The sequence below is a fragment of the Tachyglossus aculeatus genome, chromosome X3 (assembly GCF_015852505.1).
Source record: "Tachyglossus aculeatus isolate mTacAcu1 chromosome X3, mTacAcu1.pri, whole genome shotgun sequence".
Lineage (NCBI taxonomy): Eukaryota > Metazoa > Chordata > Mammalia > Monotremata > Tachyglossidae > Tachyglossus > Tachyglossus aculeatus.
Window position 1 is genome coordinate 9,776,005 of NC_052099.1, and position 27,824 is coordinate 9,803,828.

At 42.1% G+C, this 27,824-nt stretch overlaps 1 protein-coding gene across 6 annotated transcripts in view; it reads left to right on the forward strand.

Annotated features, from left to right (window-relative positions):
• Nucleotides 1-27,824, forward strand: part of FER (FER tyrosine kinase) — a 300,139-nt gene that overhangs the window by 55,673 nt on the left and 216,642 nt on the right. For 5 of the 6 annotated variants that reach the window (XM_038770433.1, XM_038770435.1, XM_038770436.1 and 2 more), the window contains exons 3-7: nt 4,539-4,712; nt 5,934-6,033; nt 21,308-21,491; nt 23,192-23,329; nt 23,893-24,009. In XM_038770433.1, coding sequence (XP_038626361.1) covers nt 4,539-4,712; nt 5,934-6,033; nt 21,308-21,491; nt 23,192-23,329; nt 23,893-24,009 — 713 coding nt within the window. Of the gene's footprint in view, nt 1-4,538; nt 4,713-5,933; nt 6,034-10,801; nt 10,940-21,307; nt 21,492-23,191; nt 23,330-23,892; nt 24,010-27,824 lie in introns of those variants that run through there. The other variant, XM_038770438.1, reaches the window with a different exon arrangement.

The following is a 27,824-nucleotide window of genomic DNA, read 5'->3' on the forward strand; positions in this document are numbered from 1 at the left end:
TCTGTTCTCAATCTACACGCACTCCCTTGGTGACCTCATTCGCTCCCCCAGCTTCAACTATCGTCTCTACGCTGATGACACCCAGATTAACATCTCTGCGCCTGCTCTCTCCCCCTCTCTCCAGGCTCGCCTCTCCTCCTGCCTTCAGGACATCTCCATCTGGATGTCTGCCCGCCACCTAAAACTCAACATGTCCAAGACTGAACTCCTTGTCTTCCCTCCCAAACCCTGCCCTCTCCCTGACTTTCCCATCTCTGTTGACGGCACTACCATCCTTCCCATCTCACAAGCCCGCAACCTTGGTGTCATCCTCGACTCTGCCCTCTCATTCACCCCTCACATCCAAGCCGTCACCAAAACCTGCCGGTCTCAGCTCTGCAACATTGCCAAGATCCGCCCTTTCCCTTCCATCCAAACCGCTACCCTGCTCGTTCAAGCTCTCATCCTATCCTGTCTGGACTACTGTATCAGCCTTCTCTCTGATCTCCCATCCTCGTGTCTCTCCCCACTTCAATCCATACTTCATGCTGCTGCCTGGATTGTCTTTGTCCAGAAACGCTCTGGGCATGTTACTCCCCTCCTCAAAAATCTCCAGTGGCTACCAATCAATCTGCGCATCAGGCAGAAACTCCTCACCCTCGGCTTCAAGGCTCTCCATCACCTTGCCCCCTCCTACCTCACCTCCCTTCTCTCCTTCTACAGCCCAGCCCGCACCCTCCGCTCCTCTGCCGCTAATCTCCTCACCGTGCCTCGTTCTCGCCTGTCCCGCCATCGACCCCCAGCCCACGTCATCCCCCGGGCCTGGAATGCCCTCCCTCTGCCCATCCGCCAAGCTAGCTCTCTTCCTCCCTTCAAGGCCCTACTGAGAGCTCATGTCCTCCAGGAGGCCTTCCCAGACTGAGCCCCTTCCTTCCTCTCCCCCTCGTTCCCCTCTCCATCCCCCTCATCTTACCTCCTTCCCTTCCCCACAGCACCTGTATATATGTATATATGTTTGTACATATTTATTACTCTATTTTACTTGTACATATGTATTCTATTTATTTTATTTTGTTAGTATGTTTGGTTTTGTTCTCTGTCTCCCCCTTTTAGACTGTGAGCCCACTGTTGGGTAGGGACTGTCTCTATATGTTGCCAACTTGTACTTTCCAAGTGCTTAGTACAGTGCTTTGCACACATTAAGCACTCAATAAGTACGATTGATTGATTCTCTGTGCCTCAGTTCCCTCATCTGTCAAATGGGGATGAAGACTGTGAGCCCCACGTGGGCTAACCTGATCACCTTGTATCCCCCCAGCGCTTAGAACAGTGCTTCGCACATAGAAAGCACTTAACAAATGCCATTATTATTATTACCGCCATTATTGTCCCCATTTGGGTTTTTCCCTTCCACTTTTCCCCCTTCTTAGGCCTTAATAGTTGGCAATAAAAAGACAAGAACAGTTAACAGTTTTAAAGTTTGTCCAATGTTTTTCGGCATCTGTATTGTCTCAGATGGGAACTCCATGGGAGGCGACCATGCCTCGTAAATGCACTTTTATTTAGAACAGCGTGCAGTTCAGTGCTAAGCAAATGAGGATGATTGTGCTGCCTTTTTTTTATTTCAAGGATAAACATCACTGCCAAGGAAATTTGGGAGGGTAGGAGTAGATCCATTTTTGTAGCTACTTCTTTCCTTTGCTTTTTTGTTACCCTTATTGTTTTCAGTTGACCCAAATTCTCAGATGATGAGATCCTACCCATACAGAAGGGTGTAACTGAGGATGAGGAACTTAGAATTTGTTCCACATTGTATGCACATAAAGATTATCCTTTGCCACATTGCTACATTGATCACTCGGAGAGCCTGTCTTTGTTTTCATATCTGCCTCTCTGGATCTCCAGTTTTCCCTCTGTCTTATTGAAAAGAGAAACCCCATCCCTAATTGCTACATATTGATGATGATGATGGCATTTACTAAGCACTTACTATGTGCAAAGCACTGTTCTAAGCGCTGGGGAGGTTACAAGGTGATCAGGTTGTCCCACATGGGGCTCACAGTCTTAATTCCCATTTTACAGATGCGGTAACTGAGGCACAGAGAAGTTAAGCGACTTGCCCAAGTCACACAGCTGACAATTGGCGGAGCCAGGATTTGAACCCATGACCTTTGACTCCAAAGCCCGTACTCTTTCCACTGAGCCACGCTGCTTCTCTGCTGCTGATATAGTCTGACTATGTCTAGACATAGTCTAGTCATAGACATAGGCTTGTCTGCTGCTGACACCTATCAATCATTTATTGAGGGTGTACTGTTTGAAGAGCACCCTACTCAGCACTAGGGAAAGTACTATATAACAGAGTTGTTAGGTACATCCCCTGTGCACAGCAAGCTTACAGTCTGGGGGCAGACCCATTAAAATAATAAATTACGGATTTGTACTTCAGTGCCATGGGTTTGAAGGAGGGGTGAATAAAGGGTGCAAGTCCAAGAGCAAGGGTGAAATACACCTCTCCAGAATCTGGAATTATGTCCTGTAGTTGGAGACTGCCCTTCAGTGTGTCTTTAAAACTTTGTTTTCTGTTGTTGTCTGTCTCCTTTCAATTCAATTCAATTTCAATTCCCCCTTCTAGACTGTGAGCCCACTGTTGGGTAGGGACCGTCTCTATATGTTGCCAACTTGTACTTCCCAAGCACTTAATACAGTGCTCTGTACACAGTAACCGCTCGATAAATACGATTGATTGATTGATTAGATAATAATTCCATTTCAACCCATCTTACCTGTTAACCATCCAATCCTCTCATATATGCTTCCCTAGATAAACTGTGTTGAGATGAGTCTTTCTGATTGCTGGTGATAAGCAATATCTGCCTCTCTAGACTGTAAGCTCATTGTGGGCAGGGAATGTGTCCGTTTATTGTTATATTGTATTCTCCCAAGCACTTAGTACTGTGCCCTGCACACGGTGCTCAGTAAATGGGATTGACTGACTGGTGATCTGACTGCTCAGAAGTCAGTCAATCATATTTGTTGAGCACTGACTGTGTGCAGAGCACAGTACTAAGTGCTTGGGAGAATACAACACGATATAGCTGACACATTCCCTTCCCACATTGTCAGTACTCCTGTTTTTACGTTTTGGTATTGAGTCTGGCTTGTCCGTGACAATGATTAAACTGCTCAAGAACCTGGGTCTACCCAATGTGATTGGTTCAAGTCTCAGCCATATAGAAGGATGGACAGTGCTACAGTTGTGTAGGCAGTTTGGAGTGGAGCTTGATGTCTTGTTGTGGTCACACTGCCACTTTTCCAAAAGACCTGCTAGTCATTTTAAATGTGTTTTCTGCCTCATTTTCTCTCCGGGTAGTGCTGGATAGGGTATTGCCTATGTGGCAGAATTAGGTGACAGCATTAAGTTCTGGGTTCCTGTTGGGAAAAATAAAATCTCTGGTTGTGTATAGAGCATCTCCTGTGTAGGCTAGCATGTTATAGTGTCATCTTGTTCATCAGCATCAGGTCATATGGCTCTGCTGGACTTGTAAAGTGGTTTTTTTAGCCTCCTCGTAGTGATTAATTGTACCTCTCCAATGGCCGTTTCAGAGATTTTTGATAATGCTCATCACCTTCGCTTCTAATTAGGGGTGTAAATAGGTCTCACTTCCTTCACCTTAAAATCATACCTTGTAAACATAGGTTTTTTTTAATGAGAGGCTGGAAGAGAGCATTTTCACTTTTCCTAACAGAAAACAGCCTGGGTTAATCCTTGAAAAATAATGTGGCTTATAACTATCAGTGTGGGGTTCTCTGCATAGGCTTGGGAAGAGTAGGAGATCTCAGCTAGTGGAAGCTTTTAAAGACATTTTGGCAGTTCTAGGTCAAAGCTCCATCTCATTCTGTGTGCCAGAGAAGTCCCACCCCTGCCCATGCCATGGGCTGCCAAACCCCGCTCGAGGTTTTGGCCAGACTGACGGTAACACATGCTCTCAGCTCAGTTGCTGGGCAGAACTGTGCCAGAGGAGAAGTCCTATCCCTGCCAACCTTAAATTCTGAGGCATGGCTTGGGTTCTCCATGGTCCTCACGTGTTTGCCTGTCTCTTCTCTGACCCGAGCTCCTTTTGCAGGTCTGGGTATGGACGTTGGGGTATACTCCATTTATCATTCGCAGACCAAGAGCAAAAATTTAGGATTTTTTGGGTGAGAATTGGACCCATTTAATTTTTGTTTGTGCATTTCCGTTCCTTAAATTCTGAGTCCTTGACTTTACCCAGCACTTTGAGTCGCCATCTCTTCTTTCTTTTCCAAAGCATTTCCTTATCATACATGTGAGGGAAGGAGAAGGAGGTATTATTGTCTATTTGACAGGTAAGGACAGTGAGTCACAGAGAGGTTAGGTGACTTGTATCTGTCACCCAACAGATCAGTAAAAGTCAAAGCAGTAGACCTAGGCCTCTTCACCTCCAGCTCTGCACTCTTTCCAATAGCTTATGTCACCTTCCAGCACTAGAGGTTAAATCCTAGCCAATCATCTATTTTTATCTTTTTTTTTTTTCCAGTCTTGGTCACTCATGATCCAGCAGACAGAACAACTTAGCAGAATAATGAAGACACATGCAGAGGACCTTAACTCTGGACCACTACATAGGCTTACCATGATGATCAAAGACAAGCAACAAGTTAAGAAGAGCTATGTAGGTGTTCATCAGCAAATTGAAGCAGAGATGTTCAAGGTGCTTTTTTTTTGCCACATCCTTTCTTCCTTTGTTCTGTTTTACTGTATTATTGAAGTGTTTTAATCATTTGCCTTTTCGAGGTTGTTATAAGGTAGTAACCTTATGGAGAGTCGTGTTAGATGAAGTTGCTTTCCATATGGTGCTGTGCTGTAGTATCATAGACCAGTGGGTGGCTGCCCGGGTAGTTGTCTCAGTAACCGCTGTGGTCTTCGCCAGCCATTTTAGCCAGCTATATTTGAGGATTCTAGCTGGACCTGTCCACCTGGTTGTGAGTGGTGTTTTTGGTTAGAATCCTTCACCACTGAAGGAGCATTCCCCTCCTCCACGATGTTTCAGCATTCCCCTTTTCCACCCACCAGACTTTAGGTGAGGGAGTGGGGACATGATCCCTGCCACGATCACTTTGACCAAAAATTGGCTTTGGGTGTAAAATTTGTGTGTGTGCTTTGAGGTATGCCACATGTTTGCCTGTTTACTTGTTATTCCTATTTCTGCAGTGGGAATTGGACTGACAGGCATGAGGGAGTTCAGTGGTGCAGCGTAAGCCACCATTGTTCAAGTTTATTCCTTGTTATTTTAATGGCAGCTTACTTTGTGCCAGGCACTCTACTAAGCACTGGGAAAGATATAAGCTAATCAAATTGGACACAGTTCATGTCCCACATGGGGCTCACAGTCTTAATCCCCATTTTATAGATGAGGTAACTGAGGCACAGAGAAGGTAAGCGACTTGCCCAAGATCACACAGGTTGCGCCAGTTCTCGGTCTTGAGGTCTCTGTGATGGGATTCCAGCTCTTCTGTCATGTAAGATGGGAGACACCATCATTATTTTCCACATGGAAGTGAAAATTTTTTATTGATGAGCTTCTTTAAATTATTTTCCAAATTTTAGTCTGTCCTGAACTGTCCTAGGAAAGCAAAGTTAGTAACCATTAATCCCTTGACCGAGAGAGCCTATCTCTTTGTGGAATTTATATTTGGTTATTAATGAACCCCACTTACTGGAATTTAAAATCATTGTGAGTTCCTTCATTGAGTAGAGGGGCAGCATATAACAACAAATGAAAGAACAATTCTGACCTAGCAGAAATGGAATACATTCCTAATCTCATGGAATTCAAGTTTAGCATCCTTTCTCTAGTTTATGAATTGAAGTGCTTGTTAAATGCTTTAACTGTTAGAGTCTAACCTGTTTCTGGATTTTATTTCTCTGATAGGTCACAAAGACGGAATTGGAGAAATTAAAATCGAGCTACCGTCAACTAATAAAAGAAGTGAATTCTGCTAAAGAGAAATACAGAGAAGCTTTGGCTAAAGGTATGCTGCAGTTAACCTATTTAAAATATTGACTTTGAACTTTTGCCATTTGACAGATAACCATTTTGAGTCGTCTTTGAGCAGTTCTCCTTTCAAAATCCCACTGTGTGAAAATCATGATATGTTGATAGAGCAATTCTTTTTGTATTCCATCTTCAGACCATTAGTGGTCCAAATTTCAGAAGTATTTTTATGGGATTATAAGAGGGCTTTCTTTAAGAATGATTGTTCTCCCCATCAATAGATCTAGGTTAATAAAAATCAGAGAATAAACTAATGAAAACGGGGTCTGTGACTGAATATCTTCTCCAAGGGCAAAGCATTTGATTGGCAAGATCCAATGTTGGAAGGAGACTAATTGTTCTAATGGCATTTATTGAGCTCCTCTTGACTGCAGTAAGCTAAAGTACAGCAGAAGCACAAGACGTGTTCCCTTCCCACATGGAGCTCAGAATCTAACTAGGGAACCAGCCACAGAAGATATACCAATTATGGGAGCATTAGGAAGAGCAGGATTCAGATTGGGAGTTAAATGCTTATCCCAGGATGAAATGTCAAAATGAATAATTGAATGTCTAAATGAATATACATATACAAGCAGCATGTCTCAGTGGAAAGAGCCCGGGCTTTGGAGTCAGAGGTCATGGGTTCAAATCCCGGCTCCGCCAATTGTCAGCTGTGTGACTTTGGGCAAGTTACTTAACTTCTCTGGGCTTCAGTTACCTCATCTGTAAAATGGGGATTAAGACTGTGAGCCCCCCGTGGGACAACCTGATCACCTTGTAACTGCCCCCCCCCCCCCAGTGCTTAGGACAGTGCTTTGCACATAGTAAGCACTTAATAAATGCCATCATTAAGTGCTGATGATAGGTGGAAATAAAATTCATAACTGATAGAAGTGACCATTTTGTAACTGTTAAATTCAGTCAGCCATTAAATTCTGCCAGTTATTTCTCTACAATACATCCTGAATCCATTCCATCCTCTCTTCATCCATGCAGCTATCACCCTCATTCAGACTCTCGTGACTGCCTGACTAGATCACTGTTTGAGCCTCCTTATTGGCCTCCCTGACTCCAACCTCTCCCTTCCTCAATCTGTACTCCCCCTTGTCTGCTGGATTGCTTCTCAAATGTTATTTGGTACACATTTTTCGATACCTTAAAAACGTCCGTGGCTACCCATTTACCTTTGTATTAAGCAGAAACTCTTGATTTTTGCATCAAGGCTCTCCACCAGTTTGTGTTCTCGTTCTCTCTCTCTCTTCCACCCCCCCCCCCCCCATTTTCATACAATGGGTCACTTTAGACTCTCTGGCCACTAACCTTTTCCTCACTACCTTCCCCATTCCCGGAACTCCCATCCCTTTCAAATCTGCCAGATTACAACTCTCCTCATCTTAAAAGCCATCCTGACACCTGACTTCCTCCAAGAGGCATTCCTTGATTCATTTCAAAAACTCCAGATCTTGTCAATCCAACAGTCACCCTTAGTACTTAGTTCTATATAACAATCCTTAGCACTTGGTGTTTGATTTACATAAACATTTCAGGTGTTTTCTATTTATTAACCTATTCATCTGCTACTCCCAGTTGTAACTTTTTCTTCTGCTCCCAATATTTGCAAATAAATAGTGTCTACCTGTCTAATTAGTAGGCTTGTTGAAGTAGGGACTGTTGTTTTTTTCTTGTCCTTTCCCAGTGCTTAAGGCAAAGCTGTGCACACAGTATGCCCTCAACAAATACTATTGTTTGATCATTTATTTTCCATTTTCCTCTGGATGCCATATATTAATTAATGATGGTATTTGCTAAGGATTTACTATGTGTCAAGCATTGTTCTAAGAGCTGGGGTAGGGATATGGTCCCTGTCCCATACGGTGCTCCCAATTGAAGTAGGAGGAAGACCAGGTATTGATGTTGAAAACAGATATATGTTGATGATATTCTGCAGGGTCAGTTGAATTGTAATAGCTCTAAAATTTAAAAAGTCTTTGTAAAATGAAAAAATGATTGATTTTCTGTTCCCATGAAATTGGTTGCCTTACTGTACTCTCCCAGGTTCTTAGTACAGTGCTCCAAGCACAGTAAGTGCTCAATATAAATATGATGGAATTGAATTATTTTCCTTGGTCTTATTTTTCTCCCCTCTGGTTATTACTTTTACCAGCTGCCTCATGCTTCTGCTTCCTTCAGCATTTCTTAGGGCTTCTGTTGCTTTTTGGAAAGTGTTTCCATGGTTTAAGTTGATGATTTCTCTTTTAAGTGTTCTTCCCATAGATTGCCCAATAGGATAGTCTTACCTGTTCCTTCTCAAATTTAAATTCCTAAATGATTTGGGTATAAAATAAATTATGGTGTGTGAATTGTATATTTCTATATTGGAAAAAATTATGTTTCAGTGATATTTCAAGATGCCATAATAATGCACAAGAAATGTGTATTTCTCGAGTTCTACTGTAATGCAGGGCTTTCATTCTTGCAAAATTCTGCATTAAGCAAAGCTTGTGCTATAGTAGTCACCCATTCCAGCATACCACGTATGCACACACATGTTCACACAATGCATGCACACAAGCCATTTCCTCTGGTTCTGTGGTGTGCTGTATCCATGTAGACAAACATTTCTCAATTCCCAAAGAATGTCATAGCCAAGATGCATAGTGAGAAAATAAAGTGTGGCTCAGCACGGGCCTGGGCGTCGGAAGGACGTAGATTCTAATCTTGGCTCCCCTTAGAACAGTGCTTGGCCCATAGTAAATGCTTAATCAAGTACCGCAGATGATTATTTATTATTATTATTATTATTATTATTATTATTATTATTATTATTATTATTATTATTATTGCAGACCGAGTATACTGTGAATTTACCATGAAAATAGTTACTTTTGACTTGGGCATATAAATGTTTGTCTTATTTCTTTTGTTACCTATGTCCTTCCTAAAGATAGGGTATCCTTTTAAAAAAAATTTGAGCTGCTACATTTTGTCCTTTATTTGCAAGCTGTAGTCTAGGACTTTGTAATGCTAATTCTGGTACTAGAATAATGAGTTACTTCTGGGAGTTCATCATGCTTATCCTGCATCATGCATGGATAGCATCGCTTGTATTAATTTTGATCTAGGTAGGCTCTTATTTGGTATTCTATTGTATACTATAAGATGTAAAAACAGTAGGAGCTGAAGACTTTTTTACTGATTATCAATGTTTAATAAAATAGAATCTGATAGTGAAAGTGCTTGCCCTTCACTTCGTACTTGCTCTTGGCAAGATATGCCAGCTCCAAATAAATCCTCAGTCGTTTAACCTATGTGTGCACTTGCACACTACCTTTTAGGTAGAGAATGAGCCAGAAAATAGCATTCATTTTTAGATTGTCATCTTTATTGGAAAGTGGAGGGGGAAAAGGTAAATTTTAATAATATGAAATTCCAACTGTACATAGTCTTCTTTACTGGAAAATGTAAATTACTGCCATGGTGACGTTTAATCCGCTTTTACCACTAGTTTTTTCATTCTCTGATTTCTGTGATTAATAAAAGGCCAGTGGAGAGACACACTTTTTGGCAGTATCTAGAAAGTTGTCATTTCTTAGATATTTACTTTCTAAAAAGGCCTAAATTGAGATAATTTGTATGCATTGAGCAGCACTAATGTAGCTATTTAGATTAGCAATCACCGTTTTTGAAATGGACTATTTTGATATGGAATATTTTGCAAGCACTTTTAGTACATATTTAATTTCACTTCAGATCATATTTTTTTCTTCTAAAATAGTATTTTTCCCAATCAGTCTTTGGAATAAGTGGTGGGCACTACAAGATAATTATGATGATTGTACTCAACAAATATAGGCTGACAATTGGATGCCTTGACACTGTCCTGAAAATTAAGCATAGATTTTTTTAATGGTATTTGTTTCTCAAGTGCTAGGCGCTGGGGTAAATATGAGATAATCTGGTTGGACACAGTCCCTGTCCCACATGGGGCTCACAGTCTAAACCAGTGGAGGGAGTAGGATTGAACCCCCATTTTATAAATGAGGTAACCGAGGCACGGAGGGCAAGGTCACAGAGCAGACACGTGGTGGAGCTGGGATTAGAACCCAGAAACAGTTCCTGCTACTGAGGGGTTTTCAATTTAAAGGGGCATGAAAAATGCCTAGGAAATGGAAAGTCCTGGAAAATGTCCATCTGAAGGGTAGACTTAACCTGTGAATTAAAACTCAGAAGGGTTTAGAAACTCAGAAGAATTAAAACCCAGACTTATAGAAGGAGAGGGATAGGTCTAAGCATGTGTGGCTGCTCAAGCAAAGATTCAGAGACAGGCTTAAGGGCTTTAATTTAACTATGAGCCAGAGTAAGTCCCTTTCTTTGACTAACTCCAGCTCCCTCCTTGACCCAATACAGTCTGACTTTTGCCCCCTTCCCTCCATTGAGATCACTCTCCACAGGGTCTCCTTCTTGCCAAATCTATCAGAATCTACTCTCTCCTAGTCCTGCCTCAACCTCTTGGTTGCCTTTGGCATTATGGACCATAATATGGACCCAGTGAACAGTGCTTGGCATATAGTATGCACTTAACAAATACCACATTTTTCATTACTTTTTATTGTTAAAGCCTACCAATCCTGAAGAAATAAAGTCCACCTTTGGGAATGTAGGTACCCTTTGGCATCCGTTGAAAAGTCACATAATTTTATTTCTCAGAGGTGTGCCTTCAGATGGGCCAGGTGAAACTCTTGTCCTTTTGTGTTGTTTTCCAGGCAGCAGCAATAGCCTCCAGATCACCATACCATATTGCATGGTTGGAAAGAATTCAAGATGCATAATTCAAGTGCTATGTGATGGGAAGTAGTTCAAGTTACAGTTGGTGGCACCATTTGAATATAGATTTCAATCTGGATATGTGTCAGTTGAGTTGGTTTTTCACAGGTTTTTCATGATTTCCTTTTGCTCTCATAGAGACTCAGGTTCACATTCATGTCTGGATTAACAGGAAATGAATAAAATAACATTCTTCCAATTCCACGCGCTCTACAAAACTTGCAAGTGACCTGGGAATTATAAAATATACTTTTATTCCTTGAGAGAGGCCTTGAGTCTCCAAATAATGCTCTTGTGGGTTAGGCTACAAAAATAAAATATTCATACTACTCTGAACAATTTTAAAGTACATGCATAATGAGTTACCTTGCAATGATTAGCACAATTACATTTCATTAAAAATTGAGCTGTCCTTTTAAATGTGCTTAAGTAATTCAAGGTTTTAATAGGTTTAGCTTTTGAGACAGGTGGATGTTTAAATATCAACTTAAAAATATTATCTTGGTTTTTAAATTTCATGAGGAATAAAAGTACACCCCTCTCCTACAGTAGACTGTGAATATTAGGAAATGTTTTATTAGTAATTTTATAGTGCTTTTCCTCTTAAAAGTTAAAAGGCTGTAAAATACATCTGGGGGTGGACTTCCTAAAGACTGTAGTGCAGAGGAGAAAGCTGAAGGCAGATGCTCAGTTTTTTTATATGACTCACTCTAAATGACAGTTCTGGGGTTTTTGGTGTTTTTTTTTTTAAATTTTGTCATTGTTACGTGATCCACCAACAGCTAGCAAAAGGAATGAATGTTCATAGTTGCGTGAGGCTTAATTTGATTGAACTTTCTAATTCATAAAGAATAATAGCCGCAGTAGTTATTAATCCAATTTACATCAGTTTAAAGTTGCTCGAAAAACAAAAGTTACAATACCCTGATTAGCTCCCAAGATATTATGTGAGTTGGAACATGGTCAAAGCTTCATTTGTACTGTGTAGTTCTTTCAAATGTGACTGAGGCATCAGAATCAGAACTGTGCCTACTTAGCTTTTCCTAAGTCGACTAAGTTCAAAGAAACAGGAAGATACCCACATTTGCTGATGCATTGCGTCTCTAAAAATAAAAGATATTTGCATGTATTTTGTTCCCCAGAACATTTTCTTTGCACTATTAATTCTCTGACTAAAAATATAGGAAGAAAACTAAAATACATACAAAACCCCAAACAGACCCTACTGCCAATTTTTCAGTCACTCCATCGTGTCTTTGTAGTGCTAGTTCAGTGAAAGTGTAAAAAGATTAATAAAGTTGTAAAACTGCAAATAGAACTATTTGTTAAATCGCATAATTTAGATAATTGACATTTATTTTGAAAGCAGTAATTCCAGTGAGGATGAGAAGCACGCTAATGAATCTTGGGAGCTTCCTCAGGGTCTAAAGAATCATAATTGTGTTGATATTCTAATAAGGTGAACAAACCTCTTAGGTATGAAAAAACAACAGAAGCTGGAATTTTTTGTCTCTCCTGTGCGAAGGAGGAAATTAAAGTGGAAGAGAGCAGGGCATTGGACTTAATGTCAACTGCCAGCCTTTCTCATCAGAGGAAATAATCTCATTTTCTTGAGCTTTTCCTCAGAGGTTTCATTTTCTGATCTATCTGCCGGTGTCTCTAGTCTGAGACCTCACCAAGTCTTCCATGTGACCCTTATAGAGCCCAGAACTGGATGCAGTTCTGCCACAATGCGTGCTTTCACCACACATTTTGGATAAAATATGCCAGCGAATGTAGGAAACGTCCCTCTGACAAGGGTGCATCTGTCTGACTAGAACGTGATGCGTTGTCGGAAATAAAGGTTGCGGGCACGCATGTGGAAATGGACACACCATGAGTACTCTAGTATGCGTTTCTTTAATGAAGGACTCTCAAAGAACGCAACCTCTGTGTTACAGGAGAACTGGCTGTAATCGTAAGGACGCTATCAGTACTGAGCATAGGATCCAACTCCTATGGGGCAAAGGGGGCAATTGTCCTCAAGGGCTTGGTATGTCAGGGATGACCATCAGTTTCATTCTGATCATGAGCGCCTAGAGGGCCTGGACATTCTCAGCTCTGTTTTTGTTTTTTTTCCCCAGAACTTAATACAGTGCTTGGCCCAGTTTAGTTGCTTAATGAATTATTTTACTACTACTATTCCCTGAATTTGGGGTGGGGTGTGTAACTGGCCCAAGCTACCTCTTGGAGTCAGAAAGGGGCCATAACTGAAGCCAAGATCGTCACATTAAGGATAAACCAGTGGAGTCGCAGCATAAGCCACAGAGACCTTGGCTCTGCTGACTCATCCTCGGAGGTGCTGGTGCTTCTTCGAGATGACAGCAGCTGGTAGGCGGTTGGCAGTGTTAGGGAGGGAAGGGGTTTAACAGCTCCTGGTGACTTCATTCATTCATTCATTCAATCGTATTTATGGAGCACTTACTGTGTGCAGAGCACTGTACTAAGCACTTGGGAGGTACAAGTTGGCAACGTATAGATACGGTCCCAACCCAACAGTGGGCTCACAGTCTAGAAGGGGGAGACAGAGAACAAAACAAAACATATTAACAAAATAAAATAAATAGAATATGTACAAGTAAAATAGAGTAATAAATACGTACAAACATATATACAGGTGCTGTGGGGAAGGGAAGGAGGTAAGGCGGGGGGGATCGAGAGGGGGAGGGGGGGAGAGGAAGGAGGGGGCTCAGTCTGGGAAGGCCTCCTGGAGGAGGTGAGCTCTCAGTAGGGCTTTGAAGAGGGGAAGAGAGCTAGCTTGGCGGATGTGGGGAGGGAGGGCATTCCAGGCCAGGGGGATGACATGGGCCGGGGGTCAATGGCGGGACAGGCGAGAATGAGACATGGTGAGGAGATTAGCGGCAGAGGAGTGGAGGGTGCGGGCTGGGCTGTAGAAGGAGGGAAGGGAGGTGAGGTAGGAGGGGGCGAGGTGATGGAGAGCCTTGAAGTCAAGGGTGAGGAGTTTCTGCCTGATGCGTAGGTTGATTGGTAGCCACTGGAGATTTTTGAGGAGGGGAGTAACATGCCCAGAGCATTTCTGGACAAAGACAATCCAGGCAGTGGCGTGAAGTATGGATTGAAGTGGGGAGAGACAGGAGGATGGGAGATCGGAGAGGAGGCTGATACAGTACTCCAGATGGGATAGGATGAGAGCTTGAACGAGCAGGGTAGCAGTTTGGATGGAGAGGAAAGGGCGGATCTTGGCAATGTTGCAGAGGTGAGACTGGCAGGTTTTGGTGACAGCTTGGATGTGAGGGGTGAACGAGAGAGCGGAGTCGAGGATGACACCAAGGTTGCGGGCTTGTGAGATGGGAAGGGTGGTAGTGCTGTCAACAGTGATGGGAAAGTCAGGGGGGGGCAGGGTTTGGGAGGGAAGATAAGGAGTTCAGTCTTGGACATGTTGAGCTTTAGGTGGCGGGCAGACATCCAGATGGAGATGTCCTGAAGGCAGGAGGAGATGCGAGCCTGGAGGGAGGGAGAGAGAGCAGGGGCAGAGATGTAGATTTGGATGTCATCAGCGTAGAGATGATAGTTGAAGTTGGGGGAGCAAATGAGGTCACCAAGGGAGTGAGTGTAGATCAAGAATAGAAGGGGACCAAGAATGAGGAGCCCCTACAGTAAGGGGATGGGAGGGGGAGTCAGAGCCTGCAAAAGAGACTGAGAATGAACGACCGGAGAGATAAGAGGAGAACCCGGAGAGGACGGAGTCTGTGAAGCCAAGGTTGGATAGTGTGTTGAGGAGAAGGGGGTGGTCCACAGTGTCGAAAGCAGCAGAGAGGTCGAGGAGGATTAGGATAGAGTGTGAGCTATTGCATTTAGCAAGCAGGAGGTCATTGGTGACCTTTGAGAGGGCAGTTTCCGTGGAATGTAGGGGACGGAAGCCAGATTGGAGGGGGTCGAGGAGAGAGCTGGCAATGAGGAATTCGAGGCAACGTGTGTAAATGACTCAAGGAGTTTGGAAAGCAATGGTAGGAGGGAGATAGGGCGATAACTAGAAGGTGAGGTGGGGGTCAAGAGAGGGTTTTTTTAGGATGGGAGAGACGTGGGCATGTTTGAAGGCAGAGGGGAAGGAACCAGTGGAGAGTCAGCAGTTGAAGATGGAAGTTAAGGAGGGGAGAAGGGACGGAGCGAGAGATTTCATGAGAAGAGAGGGAATGAGGTCAGAAACACAGATTGCCGGAGTAGCACTTGAGAGGAGGGAGGAGAGCTCCTCTGAGGATACTGCTGGGAAGGATGGGAGAGTAGCGGAGACTGTTGACAGCCTGGGGCTTGGAGAAGCGGGGGGATTGACTTTGGGGAGGTCAGACCTGATGGATTTAATTTTATAATGAAGTAGGAGGCCAGATCGTTGGGGGTAAGGGAAGGAGGAGGGGGAGGAACCGGGGGCCTGAGAAAGGAGTTGAATGTACGGAAGAGCTGACGGAGATGATGGGCATGGGTGTCAGTAAGGGAGGAGAAATAGTTTTGTCTGGCAGAGGAGAGGGCTGAGTTAAGGCAGGAAAAGATAAAGTTGAAGTGAATGAGGTTGGCATGGTGTTTAGACTTTCGCCAGCAGTGTTCAGCAGCTCGAGCATAAGAGCGAAGGAGGTGGACAGTGGCATTGATCCAGGGCTGAGGGTTAGTGGTATGAGAGCGGCGAAGGGAAAGGGGATCGAGTGAGTGTAGCTGAGTAGAAAGGGTAGAGTTGAGAGCAAGTAGTCTGATCATTAAGATTGGGTAGAAAGGAAAGGGAGGCGAGGTGGGGTGTGAGGCGCTCAGATGGATGGGGTCAAGAGAAAAGATGGATGGGGTCAAGAGACTTGGGCTCACAACAGCCAGGAGTGAAACTAATCTTTGGTCTGGCTTTTGGCATGGAAAGGATGGACTAAAATGAGGTTGTGCTGGAGGAAGGGAGTGAAATGGTGACAAAACAACAGTGGGGAAGAGTTAATTCATTGAGTTCCTACTGTGCACAGAGCACTGTTCTAGGCACTTGAGATAGTACAGTAGTACCATAGAAATAATAATAATGAATGAATTATAGATTGAATAATTCATTCAATCGCATTTATTGAGAGCTAACTGTGTGCAGAGCTCTGTACTAAGCGCTTGGGAAGTACAGGTCGGCAACATATAGAGATGGTCCCTACCCAACAACCTCTCAGCCTCTGGTGCCCCTTTACCTTCCTCACCCTCCCTCCCTCCCCATTTTCCTTTTCTAATCTCCTGTCATCCTCAGTCCTTTCCTTTTTTTTATGGTATTTATCGAGTGCTTATTATGGGTCAAGCAGTATTTATCGAGTGCTTATTATTGGTCAAGCACTGTCCTAAGTGGTCAAGTGACCTGATACAAGTGTATCAGGTTGGACCCAGTCCCTGTCCCATGTGGGGCTCAGTCTTAATCCCCATTTTCTAGATGAGGTAACTGAGGCCCAGAAAAGTGAAGTGACTAGCCCAAGGTCACACAGTAGACAGGTGGCAGAGCCAAGCTTAGAACCCAGGTCCTTCTGACTCCCAGCGCCATGTTCTGTTCACTAAGGAGAGTTACTTGGGAGAGTACAGTGTAACAGAGTTGGTAAGCATGTTCTCTAGCCACAAGGTGCTTACAGTCTAGAGGGAGAGACAGACATTAATATAAATAAATGACGTGTTTGTACCTAAGCACCTCCTTCGGACAAGTAAGCTTTGCTTAGCTTTAGGGAACAGTAGTGCTACAGTAGGCCTCAAAAGGTCATTTGGCCAGTCCCTATGTGACCTTTAGGCGAGTAAGTAGTTGCTCCTTGGCCTCGGATGTTTGTTCCTTTCTTAACCTTTCCAGGGATGGAGACTATGTAACCTCTTTAGGGAAACTAGTCTAGGGCTCTATCACTCCGAGACAAAAAAAGGTTCCTTCTTATCTCCATCAGAAATCTGTTCAGCTGTGATTGAAGTATTTCCTCTTGGACAGCTCAGCAGACACACAGAACAGGAGGTCAGTTTAGCATCTGCACTACTGTGGATTTAATGAAGCAAAACAAAACAGAGACTCATTGCCAGATTTTTAATTTTGAGAGAGAGTAAATTTTAAGTCATTATTAGGAAGCTCTGCACTAAAGAAGATAGTGTGACAGAAATACTGCAGAAGTTTATATTGGAGGGGGGAAAAAGGAAATATTTGGCTTCCCAGAATAGTTTGAGTATTCAAGCTTCTCTCTTGTAAATGTTAAGCTTGCATAATCGAGTTTTGCCAGCTTCATAAGACTGTTTATGGCATGACATATTGTATACTCAGGCTATTACTACAAACATTAAACAGATTTGTCAACAAGCGATGGAAAAAGAATTATAATTAGATTTCTTTGTGAAATTCATTTTACGGGTAAAGAGAAAGTGGATGTTTTCTTCCTTTTTAATTGACAAGTAGAACAGCTCTGTGCCCTGCTTCACTGCATCTCATCACTTAAAAAATCACAGTGAAGAAGAGACAAAATACTGTAGCTGTCAATATGGGTTTTATTCATTGAGTTCCTTTTATAGTAACTTTAAATCCAAATGCTGTCATTTACAAGTTAGATTGTCTAATAATTGTCTGCAGTATTCTGAAACTAATAGCTTTATGCTGCAAACGAATAATTTGTGACAAAGTGTTTTCTCTTGTTAAAGGAAGGTTAAAAGGAATGATTTTGACTTGCTTTGGAGACATGGCTTTCAGGTAGAATCATACATTTTTCAGCATGGTATATGGGTTGTTGTCAGTACAATTCTGTCAAGGCTTATTTTGGGGAACCCCCCCCCCCAAAAAAAAAAAAAACTGAGAAACATTAGATTCCTCTTCCAATCTAGTGCTAATTTCTTTTTCCAGTGTCAGAGTACCCGCAACCCTTCCAAGAAAAAAAGTTCTACCATATTTTTAGAAGGCCCTAATATACACATATATGTTAATATGGACACAGATGTAAAATGATTGTGCTTATATGGCACATGAAATGTAGTGTAACTAGCACCATGGGTTTTGCTAAGGCATATGATTAATTTTTCTGGCCAGGCTGGATGAGCACAGATGAGCCCTTACTAGTTCATATTCATGGGAAAGCTTTTCTGTAGAAAGATTTTTCTTGAATTTTTTAAAATAATACAAACTGGAATAGTTTTATTTTATAAATTTTTTTCTAGTACTAATTTCAATGGTATGGGTATTGTGAATCATTCCATATTAGTTTAAAGGGCAGATGAGTAGTATACGCAATTTAACTGTCTGGCCAATAATAAGACAGATGGGTAGTATGAATAGCTTAGTGTGGCTGAAAATGTTTGGGAGGAATTTCACTTTTAACATGGACATTTTGAATGAAGACGTTTTTAGAAATAATCATGTTTAAATGAAGTAAACATTGCTCTTCCAACATATGTGAGCCTTGTATTCCTGGCAAGTTCTCTTTGAAATTGTTTACTATAACCTTAGTACTGGGACACAGAAAACCCTGAAGCTAAATCATCTTAATGGACTGAGTTCTCCTACCCAAACCCTGTGTCCTTTCCCTGACTTTCCTAACACCGTAGGCAACACCACCATCCTCCCCTGTTTCATGAACCCGTAACTTTGGCGTTAACTTCTACTGATCGCTCTTAATAATAATAATTATAATAGTGCTTGGTAAGTGCTTATTATGTGCCAAGCACTGTTCTAAGCACTGGGGTAGGTACAGGTTAATCAGGTTGGACACAGTTCCTGTTCCACATGGGGCTCGTACTCTTAATCCCCATTTTCTAGATGAGGTAGGCACAGAGAAGGTAAGTGACTTGCCCAAGGTCACACAGGAGACACACGGCGGAGCTGGGATTAGAACCCAGGTCCTTCTGACTCCCAGGCCCGTGCTCTATCCACTAAGCCTCGCCACCCAAGTCACACATTCAGTCTGTCACAAAATCCTTTCAGTTCTACCTACACAACATCTCTCTAGAACCTGCGTTTTCTTCTCCATCTAAACTGCTATCATGCTGCTCCAAGCACTCATTTCCCACCTTACCTTACTGATTTCGTATTACAACCCAGCCCGCACACTTGGCTCCTCCAGCGCCAACTTACTCAGTGTACTTGGACCTCATTCATCTTGCCACCGAACCCTTCCCCACATCCTCCTTCTGGCTCAGAACCCCCACCCCCTTCATATCCTTTCCATGCTGTATTGTATCTACCCCTTTAGACTGTAAGCCCCTTGTAGGCAGGGATCTTGTCTACCACCTCTGTTGTATTGTACTGTCCCAAATGCTTAGTACAGTTCTCTGCACACGGTGAGATTGACTGATTGATATCCAACAGTCCCCCAGCCTCCCTACCTTCAAAACCCTCCGAAAAGCACAGCTCCTCCAAGAGGCCTTCTTGGAGGCCTTCATTTCCCCTACTCGCTCTCACATCCCTGTTGATTATGCACTTGGCTGTGTACCCCTTAAGCACTTGGATATTCACCCTGCCCCACAGCATTTACGTACATATCCTTATACTCTTTTTGCCATCTGTAATCTATTGTGAGTGTCTGACTCCCCCGGGACTTGAAGCAGGGATCTCACTGCCAGTTCTATTGTCTTGTACTTTTTCAAGTCCTTAGTTCTGTGCTCTGCGCACAGTAAGTGCTCAATAAACACCACTGATTCATTGATCGGCTTTCAGTTTTCTAGATTTGAGGAATGTTTCTCCTTGAATTCAGAAAATTTTGTTCTAAACACTTCACCTACAGTATTTCATTTTTGTTTCTGATTCAGTTGAAGCGCAGAGTTGAAGTGCTTCAAGAGAAAACTGCCAGTGACGTAATGCGTCTTCACTTGTTGCAGAAAGTTTCAAAAGTGTCCTTCAGAAATTCTGAGTGGTTCTCTGAAAGGAGTCATGAACTAAAAATCATGTGGGTTTTCTCTTAGTCACTGTACTTTATACATCATTTTCTTTTAAGAAAATGGTGAGTGCTTTGGAAAACTTTAAGGTACGTTTCCTAAGAAGTTTCAGAATCATCTTGTCAGGAATGTTCACGTACTGAGAGCTCACCTCCTCCAGGAGGCCTTCCCAGACTGAGCCCCTCCTTCCTTTCCCCCTCCTCCACCTCCCCATCCCCCCAGCCTTACCTTCTTCCCCTTCCCACAACACCTGTATATATGTTTGTACATATTTTATTACTCTATTTTACTTGTACATATTTACTATTCTATTTATTTTGTTAATATGTTTTGTTTTGTTGTCTGTCTTCCCCTTCTAGACTGTGAGCCCGCTGTTGGGTAGGGACCGTCTCTATATGTTGCCAACTTGTACTTCCCAAGTGCTTAGTACAGTGCTCTGCACACAGTAAGCGCTCAATAAATACGATTGAATGAATGAATCCAAGGAGCTCTTTTCCTCTTCGTGTCTGCCTCGTGAGACTCTTAAGCACAATGTTCAAATTACTAGTAATCAAACAAGATTACTCATGCAAAGAGCAAGGGTTTTGGAGTCAGAGGACCTGAGCTCTAATCCCACCTCTGCCGCTTACTTTCTGTGTAACTTTGGACAAGTAACTTAACTTCCCTGTCCTTCAGTTAAATACCAGTTCTCCCTTACATTTAGTTTGTGAACCCCATGTGGAACATGGTCTGTGTCTGACCCGATTATCTTGTATCTGCCCCAGCACTTAGTACAGTGCTTGACACAACATAAACACTTAACAAATACCACAGTTAGGATTTTTTTCCCATATATTCAATCTTGTTCTAGCATTAGATAGAAGATGATCCATTTCTGGAATGTTAAACTTGTGGCCTCTAGATTGTAAGCTTGTCTCTAGACTATAAGCTTCTTGTGTGCAGGAAATGTCTGTTTATTGATATATTGTAGTCCCAAGCGCTTAGTACAATGCTCTGCACACAGTAAGCGCTCAATAAATATGACTGAATGAATGACCCATGGGGATGGCATCTGCAACCCACAGCAGCAGAGAAGTGGAAGAGAAGAGCCTGTTCCTTCTTGACCTTTGTATATGTCCCTCAGAGTTTGCCTGTGTGTGTGTGTGTGTGTGTGCGTGTGTGTGTGTCTTCCTATCCTGCCTTCTTCTCTCGGCTGAGTTTTTGGGCCACGTTCCCTTCCTGAAGTGGAGCCACATCCGTTATCCTCTTGTCTGCAAAAAACTGAAGGTGACTTTATTCTCAAATTTTCTTTACTTTTTCATTGAATGATATCGTTCATTAGGGTGCTACTAATGGAATGCAAATTGTATTCATAATTGGCAGCTCTTTCTAAGTGACTCATTCATAGAACCGAGTTTGACGGTCTCAGTCTCTGATTAAATGCTATGTCAGTGATCCCGGTCCTCCTCTCATAATTGGACTTTTCACAGTGTGCAGTGGTCAACGTCATGCATAGAGAGAAAAACCGTTCTACAGAACTCGTTAAATCAAACTGCTAATTTGTCCACTTTGTCTGCCCCCAGGGAAGGAAGCAGAAAAAGCGAAAGATCGTTATGACAAAGTTACAATGAAACTTCACATATTGCACAATCAGTATGTGTTGGCTTTGAAAGGTGCACAGCTTCATCAGCATCAGTATTATGACACTACTCTTCCTCTGCTCCTGAACTCACTGCAAAGAATGCAAGAAGAAATGATAAAAGCACTGTAAGATATGCCTCCTGTTGCTTTGAATTAATGGTCTTTGCTTTTGTCCAATCCAATTGGGTTTCAGGAAGAGGACAGAGTTTGGATGAGAAGATGAGTTCTGTTTTAGGTGTCCTTCGAACATACGATCATTAATGTCTTGACTTCAGAGAAGGAGAGAGCTCAGGGTTGGTGAGGCAGATTTGGGACTCATCCATGTAGAGGTGGTAGTTGAAGCCACAGGAGCGAAAGAGTTCTCCAGGTGGGTGTAAATGGAGAAGAGAAGGAGATCCAGAACTGAGCCTTGAGTGACTCCCACAGTTAGAGAGTGGAAAGCAGAGGAGGAGCCTGGGAAAGAGACTGAATAGGAATGGTTAGAGAGCCAAGAGGAGAACCAGGAGAGGACAGAGTATTGACGTCCTCTAGATTTTTCTTGACAGTGAGCTCTAGATCAGTCAGTCAGAATTGTCTAAAAGAAAGAAAATGATGTGAAGTTCATTACCTTTTCTTCCTGTGCCAGTTTCTTCATTCTCTTTTGATTTCACCACTTAAGTAACAACTTGGTTCATTTTTTTTAAATGTAGGCATACAATAAGAATCCTTAGGGCGACTCAGACAAGAGAATTTTTCTTTGTTTAATGTCATTGATTGAAGTAAGTTGAATGAGAGAGATAAGTTGAGGATAGTAACAAGGTGATGGGCTTAGGAGACAGGAAGGATGGTGGTGCTCTCTGTAGTGATAGGAAAATCAGAGGGAGGATGGGGTTTGGGTGGAAAGATAAGGAGTTCCATTTTGGGCATGTTAAGTTTGAGGTAATACTAATAATAATGATGGTTTTTTGAAGTGCTTACTATGTGTCCAGAACTGTTCTAAGCACTGGGGTAGATACAAACTAATCAGGTTGGACAAAGTCCATGTCCCGAATGGGGCTCACAGTGTTAATCAGTCTTAGAGAAGCAGCGTGGCTTAGTGGAAAGAGCCTGGGCTTTGGAGTCAGAGGTCATGGGTACTAATCCCTACTCCGCCACTTATCAGCTATGTGACTTTGGGCAAGTCACTTAACTTCTCTGTGCCTCAGTTACCTTATCTGTACAATGGGGATTAATAGTGTGAGCCACACATGGGAAAACCTCATTACCTTGTATTTACCCTAGCACTTAGAAAAATGCTTAGCACATAGTAAGTGCTTAGCAAATACCATTATTATTATTATTATTAATCCTCATTTTACAGGTGAGGTAACTGAGGCCCAGATAAGTCAAGTGATTGGCCCAAGGTAACACAGCAGACAAGCGGCAGAGCCAGTGTTAGAACCCAGATCCTTCTGACTCCCAAACCCCTGCTCTATCTACTAGGCTACGCTGCTTCCTGAAGGCTTACTGAAGGCAGAGCACCATACTAAGCGCTTGGGGGGAGTACAGTATAACAGAGTTGGTAAACATGTTCCTGCCCACAATGAGCAAATATATACCGAGTGAGAAAAAGTCATTTTCAGATTCATCCTTCATTCATTCAATCGTATTGAGCGCTTACTGTGTGCAGAGCACTGTACTAAGCACTTGGGAAGTACAAGTCGGCAATATATAGAGACGGTCCCTACCCAACAACGGGCTCACAGTCTAGAAGGGGGAGACAGACAACCAAACAAGACATGTAGAAAACTGGCATTGGTATTTTGTGATCACAGTGTATGAATAAACATATCAAATTTTATCTACAGAAAAGGGATATTTCATGAATACAGTCAAATTACCAGTCTTGTTACAGAGGAGATTGTAAATGTCCATAAAGAGATCCAGACTTCAGTTGAACAAATAGATCCTAGTACAGAATATGATAATTTCATAGAGACTCACAGGTATGGTTTTTTTTATTCCAGTTCTTCCACTGACATAAGGTGATAAATTGTACTCCTTGTGTTGTCGCTAAACTTATATTTAACTCTATTAAGCAGTATTAAGAAAATGTTGTTCATTTTACCTGTCTACACGCATATTTTAGAGATCCTTTTTTCTTAAAATAGCATTCTTTTTCACTTAACCAGTGCTGTTAATTTGCTATTTATTGATCTATTACACTGAAGCAAATTATTTAGCTTAATGTCACTCCTCCTAAGAAAATATTTTCTGTTTTGAAACATTATTATTTAAATGAAGATGGGGTGCAGGAGAGTTGTGAGTGCTTAGAGCAGTGCTTGGCACATAGTAAGCACTTAACAAATACCATAATTATTATTCTGATCTGTTTTGCTCCCTGTTTACATCTTTGCAGCTTATTAAAGTAAATGATTTCGTATTTTGGAAAAGAGTAAATGTTCTGATCTGCACAAGGAATTTGTGCATGTTTTTGATGTATATTTTTCTCTGTGTAGAACAAATAATATGTACATTTGAATCACAATTATTTGGCATACTTTACTAGAGCACCAGCTGTTAAACAAGAAATTGAATTTGATACTTCCTTACTGGAAGAAAATGAAAATCTTCAAGCTAACGAGATCATGTGGAATAATTTAACTGCAGAAAGTTTGCAAGCTATGTAAGTACTAAGGAAATTGAGGTATTTTTAATGACTGTGGTGTTTAAAGTTTCTACTTTTTAGCTTATTAAATTTACACAATTTTATCAATCTAAAAATCCTTCTGAATTGCATTTGAAACTTTAGAAATAGCCTTCCTGCTAATTTTATATTTGATCTGAATAAAACATTAGAAATATAATTAAATACTATTGAATTAATGAAAGTATCCAAGTTCTCTATACTCACCAGTTTTGAAGTCCCAGGAAATCAAATCACCATCTAGGATTGCAGACATTTGCTTAATATTCATTTATTGCTATCAATGCATGATCACTAGCTTAAATTTCTAAATTCAGCTGGTGAACATTATTTAAAAGGGCTAAAATAAAGTTTTTAATGTGACACACACATATTTTTCCTAAAATGAAAAAAAATTTCTCAGCAATTTTTGAAGAGCAGTTTCTTATGTTTTTCATTTTGATTTCCTTTCCTCCTTTTATCCAGAAACAGTGCGGTCATACACACCCTAGATGTGAGCACTTAACAAATGCCATAATAAAAAATAATAACAGTCCATGTTCCACATGGGGTTTAGACTTAATCCCCATTTTATAGATGAGGTAACTGAAGCGTGGAGAAGTGAGGTATTCACAGGGAATCATCTGTAAAAGGCCCCTTTCTGTACCCATAATCCGTTGGACAGTAACCTCTTCGCTATCCTCAGCTGTCAGGAGGGAAGACTGTAACAACTGCTGCTTTCTTTACTTCTGACTCATCTAATGACTTTCCCAGAGTTACCTGCTGAAGGGGCAGTAGTTGTAAAGAATGAGGAAAGAACTTGGAGCTCCTGAAATTCTCACTTAAAACAACAGATGTTACCTATTCATTCATTCATTCATTCAATCATATTTATTGAGCGCTTACTGTGCGCAGAGCACTGTACTAAGCGCTTGGGAAGTACAAGTTGGCAACATATAGAGACGGTCCCTACCCAACAGTGGGCTCACAGTCTAGAAGGGGGAGACAGAGAGCAAAACAAAACTTATTAATAAAATAAATAGAATAAATATGTACAAATAAAATAAATAGAGTAATAAATACGTACAAACATATATACAGTGAACCCACATGCACTTCCCACTCAGGAAGAATCCACTTACTTTCCCACATGGGAAGAATTCATTATATTACCTGCGCACGTAGTGGGCGGCTAGCTCTCACTATGTGCTCTCCCTACATGGGAGGAATCCACTCATGATTCCCATCAACAGCGGGGTACCAGGGTCCCACCCATGAGACACTCACCCGTCCTGCGGCCCTTGCCTCAGTGTGTTGGTTCTGGTTGCAGAGCGGGCATCTGGCCTTCTGGGCAAAGAGAGACACGTGGGCTGCTGCTGCTGCTGTGGCTGCTCCTCCTACTGCTGGGTGTACTGGATAAGTTTCATATCAAATTTAAATGATTAAAACAAAGTCTGCTGTGGGAGAATCCCTGATTTCTCACAAAAATCTTGAGAGATCAGTAACTTGCTGAAGTACATTTTTCATTGCTTTCTCTTAGACCACACAGGTGCCAATTGCCTCTTGAAACATATGTACAACTCACACTGATATATATACATTCAGCTTGAACGAATAGACCTTGGAGTGTAACATACTGAAGTTAAAAGCTGATGTTTTTTGTGGAAGCAAATATTTCATGGGCAACGAAATAGTTGATTTTTATAATTGAGGGTATAATGAAAGTAGAGTTGGTTATGCTCATAAATCTTTATTTCCTAATTATAGTGATGTAGTAATTAAAAATGCAATAAATTAAAGACAACAAATCTCTGATAACGTGATTGAGAATCTAATTATTTAAATACCACGTGGTAAAGCTTTTGTTGTTTCCTAAAACAGTCAGGTAATGAATTGAAAGGTTAAGATCTTGTCATGAAATCATAACTAACTAGTTGCAAAGCGCTTGCTATATGCCAAGCACTGTGCTAAGTGCTGCAGTATGCACTAACATAACAGTCAGACAAAGTCCCTGTCCCTCTTCGGGCTCACAGTCTAGATGGGGGTAGCCATATGAAGACAAGTGTAACAATGGATTGCAACACCACAGCACAGAGTCAACAGGCCAAAGTCACAATGTCAGGGTAACTACTAGCACCCAGCCTACACACGTTTCTCCTTTCAGTCAGTCAGTCAATCAGTGGGATTTAGAGAGCACTTACTGTGTGCAGAACACTGTACTAAGCATTTGGGAGAGTACAATACAACAGAGTTGGTAGACACGTTCTGTGCCCACAACAAGCTTACTTCAACCCAGCCCACACACACGGTTCCTCTAACGCCAGCCTACTCACTGTACCTCCATCTTGTCTTCTCTAGCCAATGACCCATTGCCCACATCCTGCCTGTGGCCTGGTAGTCCTTCCCCCTTCATTTCCAACAAATGATCACTCTCTCCCACCTTCAAAGCCTTATTGAAAGCACATCTCCTCCAAGAGGCCTTCCCTGACTAAGTCCTCATTTCCTCTTCTCCCACTCTCTTCTACTTCACCATTGCGCTTGGATTTGCACCCTCTATTTACCCCACCTTCAGCCTTTCAGCCCTTAGGTACGTATCCATAATTTACTTATGTTAATGTCTGTCTCACCCTCTAGAATGTAAGCTTGTTGTGGGCAGGGAATGTGTTGTATTGTTATGTTGTACTCTCCTAAGCGCTTAGTACAATGCTCTGCACTCAATGAGCGCCTGATAAATATGATGATCATTTGAAGGCAAGTCAAAGAATGGTCTTGACGATAGGAGTCTTCAGACTCCCCACTGCTCTAGGTAAACAGACCTTAGTTATTGGATATTTAGGTCCTTTTTTAATTTATTCACATTTACTTATATCAGTGTATGTCTCCTCCTCTAGACTGTAAGCTCCTCATGGACAGGAAACCTGTCTAGCAACTCTCTTGTATTGTACTAAGTGCTCAGTGCAGTGCTCTGAACACAATACACTGATTGATTAGTTGGTTGATAGGCCCTTGGTTTGATTTGAGGCTTGGTGGAGCCACACTCTGACATTGTCCCAAGGCCTTTTTGATTTAGCGCCTCAGATCCATGTTATCTGCACTGGCCAGTGTGCTAAGTGTCAGTGATTATTTGTTGGATATGAGGAGGGAGGGCATTCTAGGCCAGAGGCAGGACATGGGCGAGAGGTTGGCGGTGAGATAGAAGAGATTGAGGTACAGTAAGAAGGTTAATAACAATAATAATAATAATGACATTTATTGAGCACTTACTATGTGCAAAATAAGCGCTGGGGAGGTTACAAGGTGATCAGGTTGTCCCATGGGGGCTCACAGTCTTATTCCCCATTTTACAGATGAGGTAACTGAGGCCCAGAGAAGTTAAGTGACTTGCCCAAAGTCACACAGCTGACAATTGGCGGAGCCGGGATTTGAACCCATGACCTCTGACTCCAAAGCCCGTGCTCTTTCCACTGACCCATGCTGCTTCTCATTAGCATTAGGTTAGCATTAGAGAAGTGATGTGTGCGGGCTGGGTTGAGCTGAAGTGGTGGGGGGATTGAAAATGAAGAGAACAGAAGAAACATTTAAGGCTCATAATGAAGTGAAACCTTGGATGAGGCTCTCAGCCCTAGGGCTCTTGTGTGTAGTCCCCAGAGAAGCATGTGCATCAGCATGAGTGCCTTGAGTGTTGGCGTGGACCCGGAGCAATGGTGACAAGATCGTGCATCAGTTGTACCAGAGAACATCAATGCAAAATGAACTTTCTATTCTACCATGTGTTGCTTGTGTTGAAACAGCGTGGCTTAGTGGAAAGAGCCTGG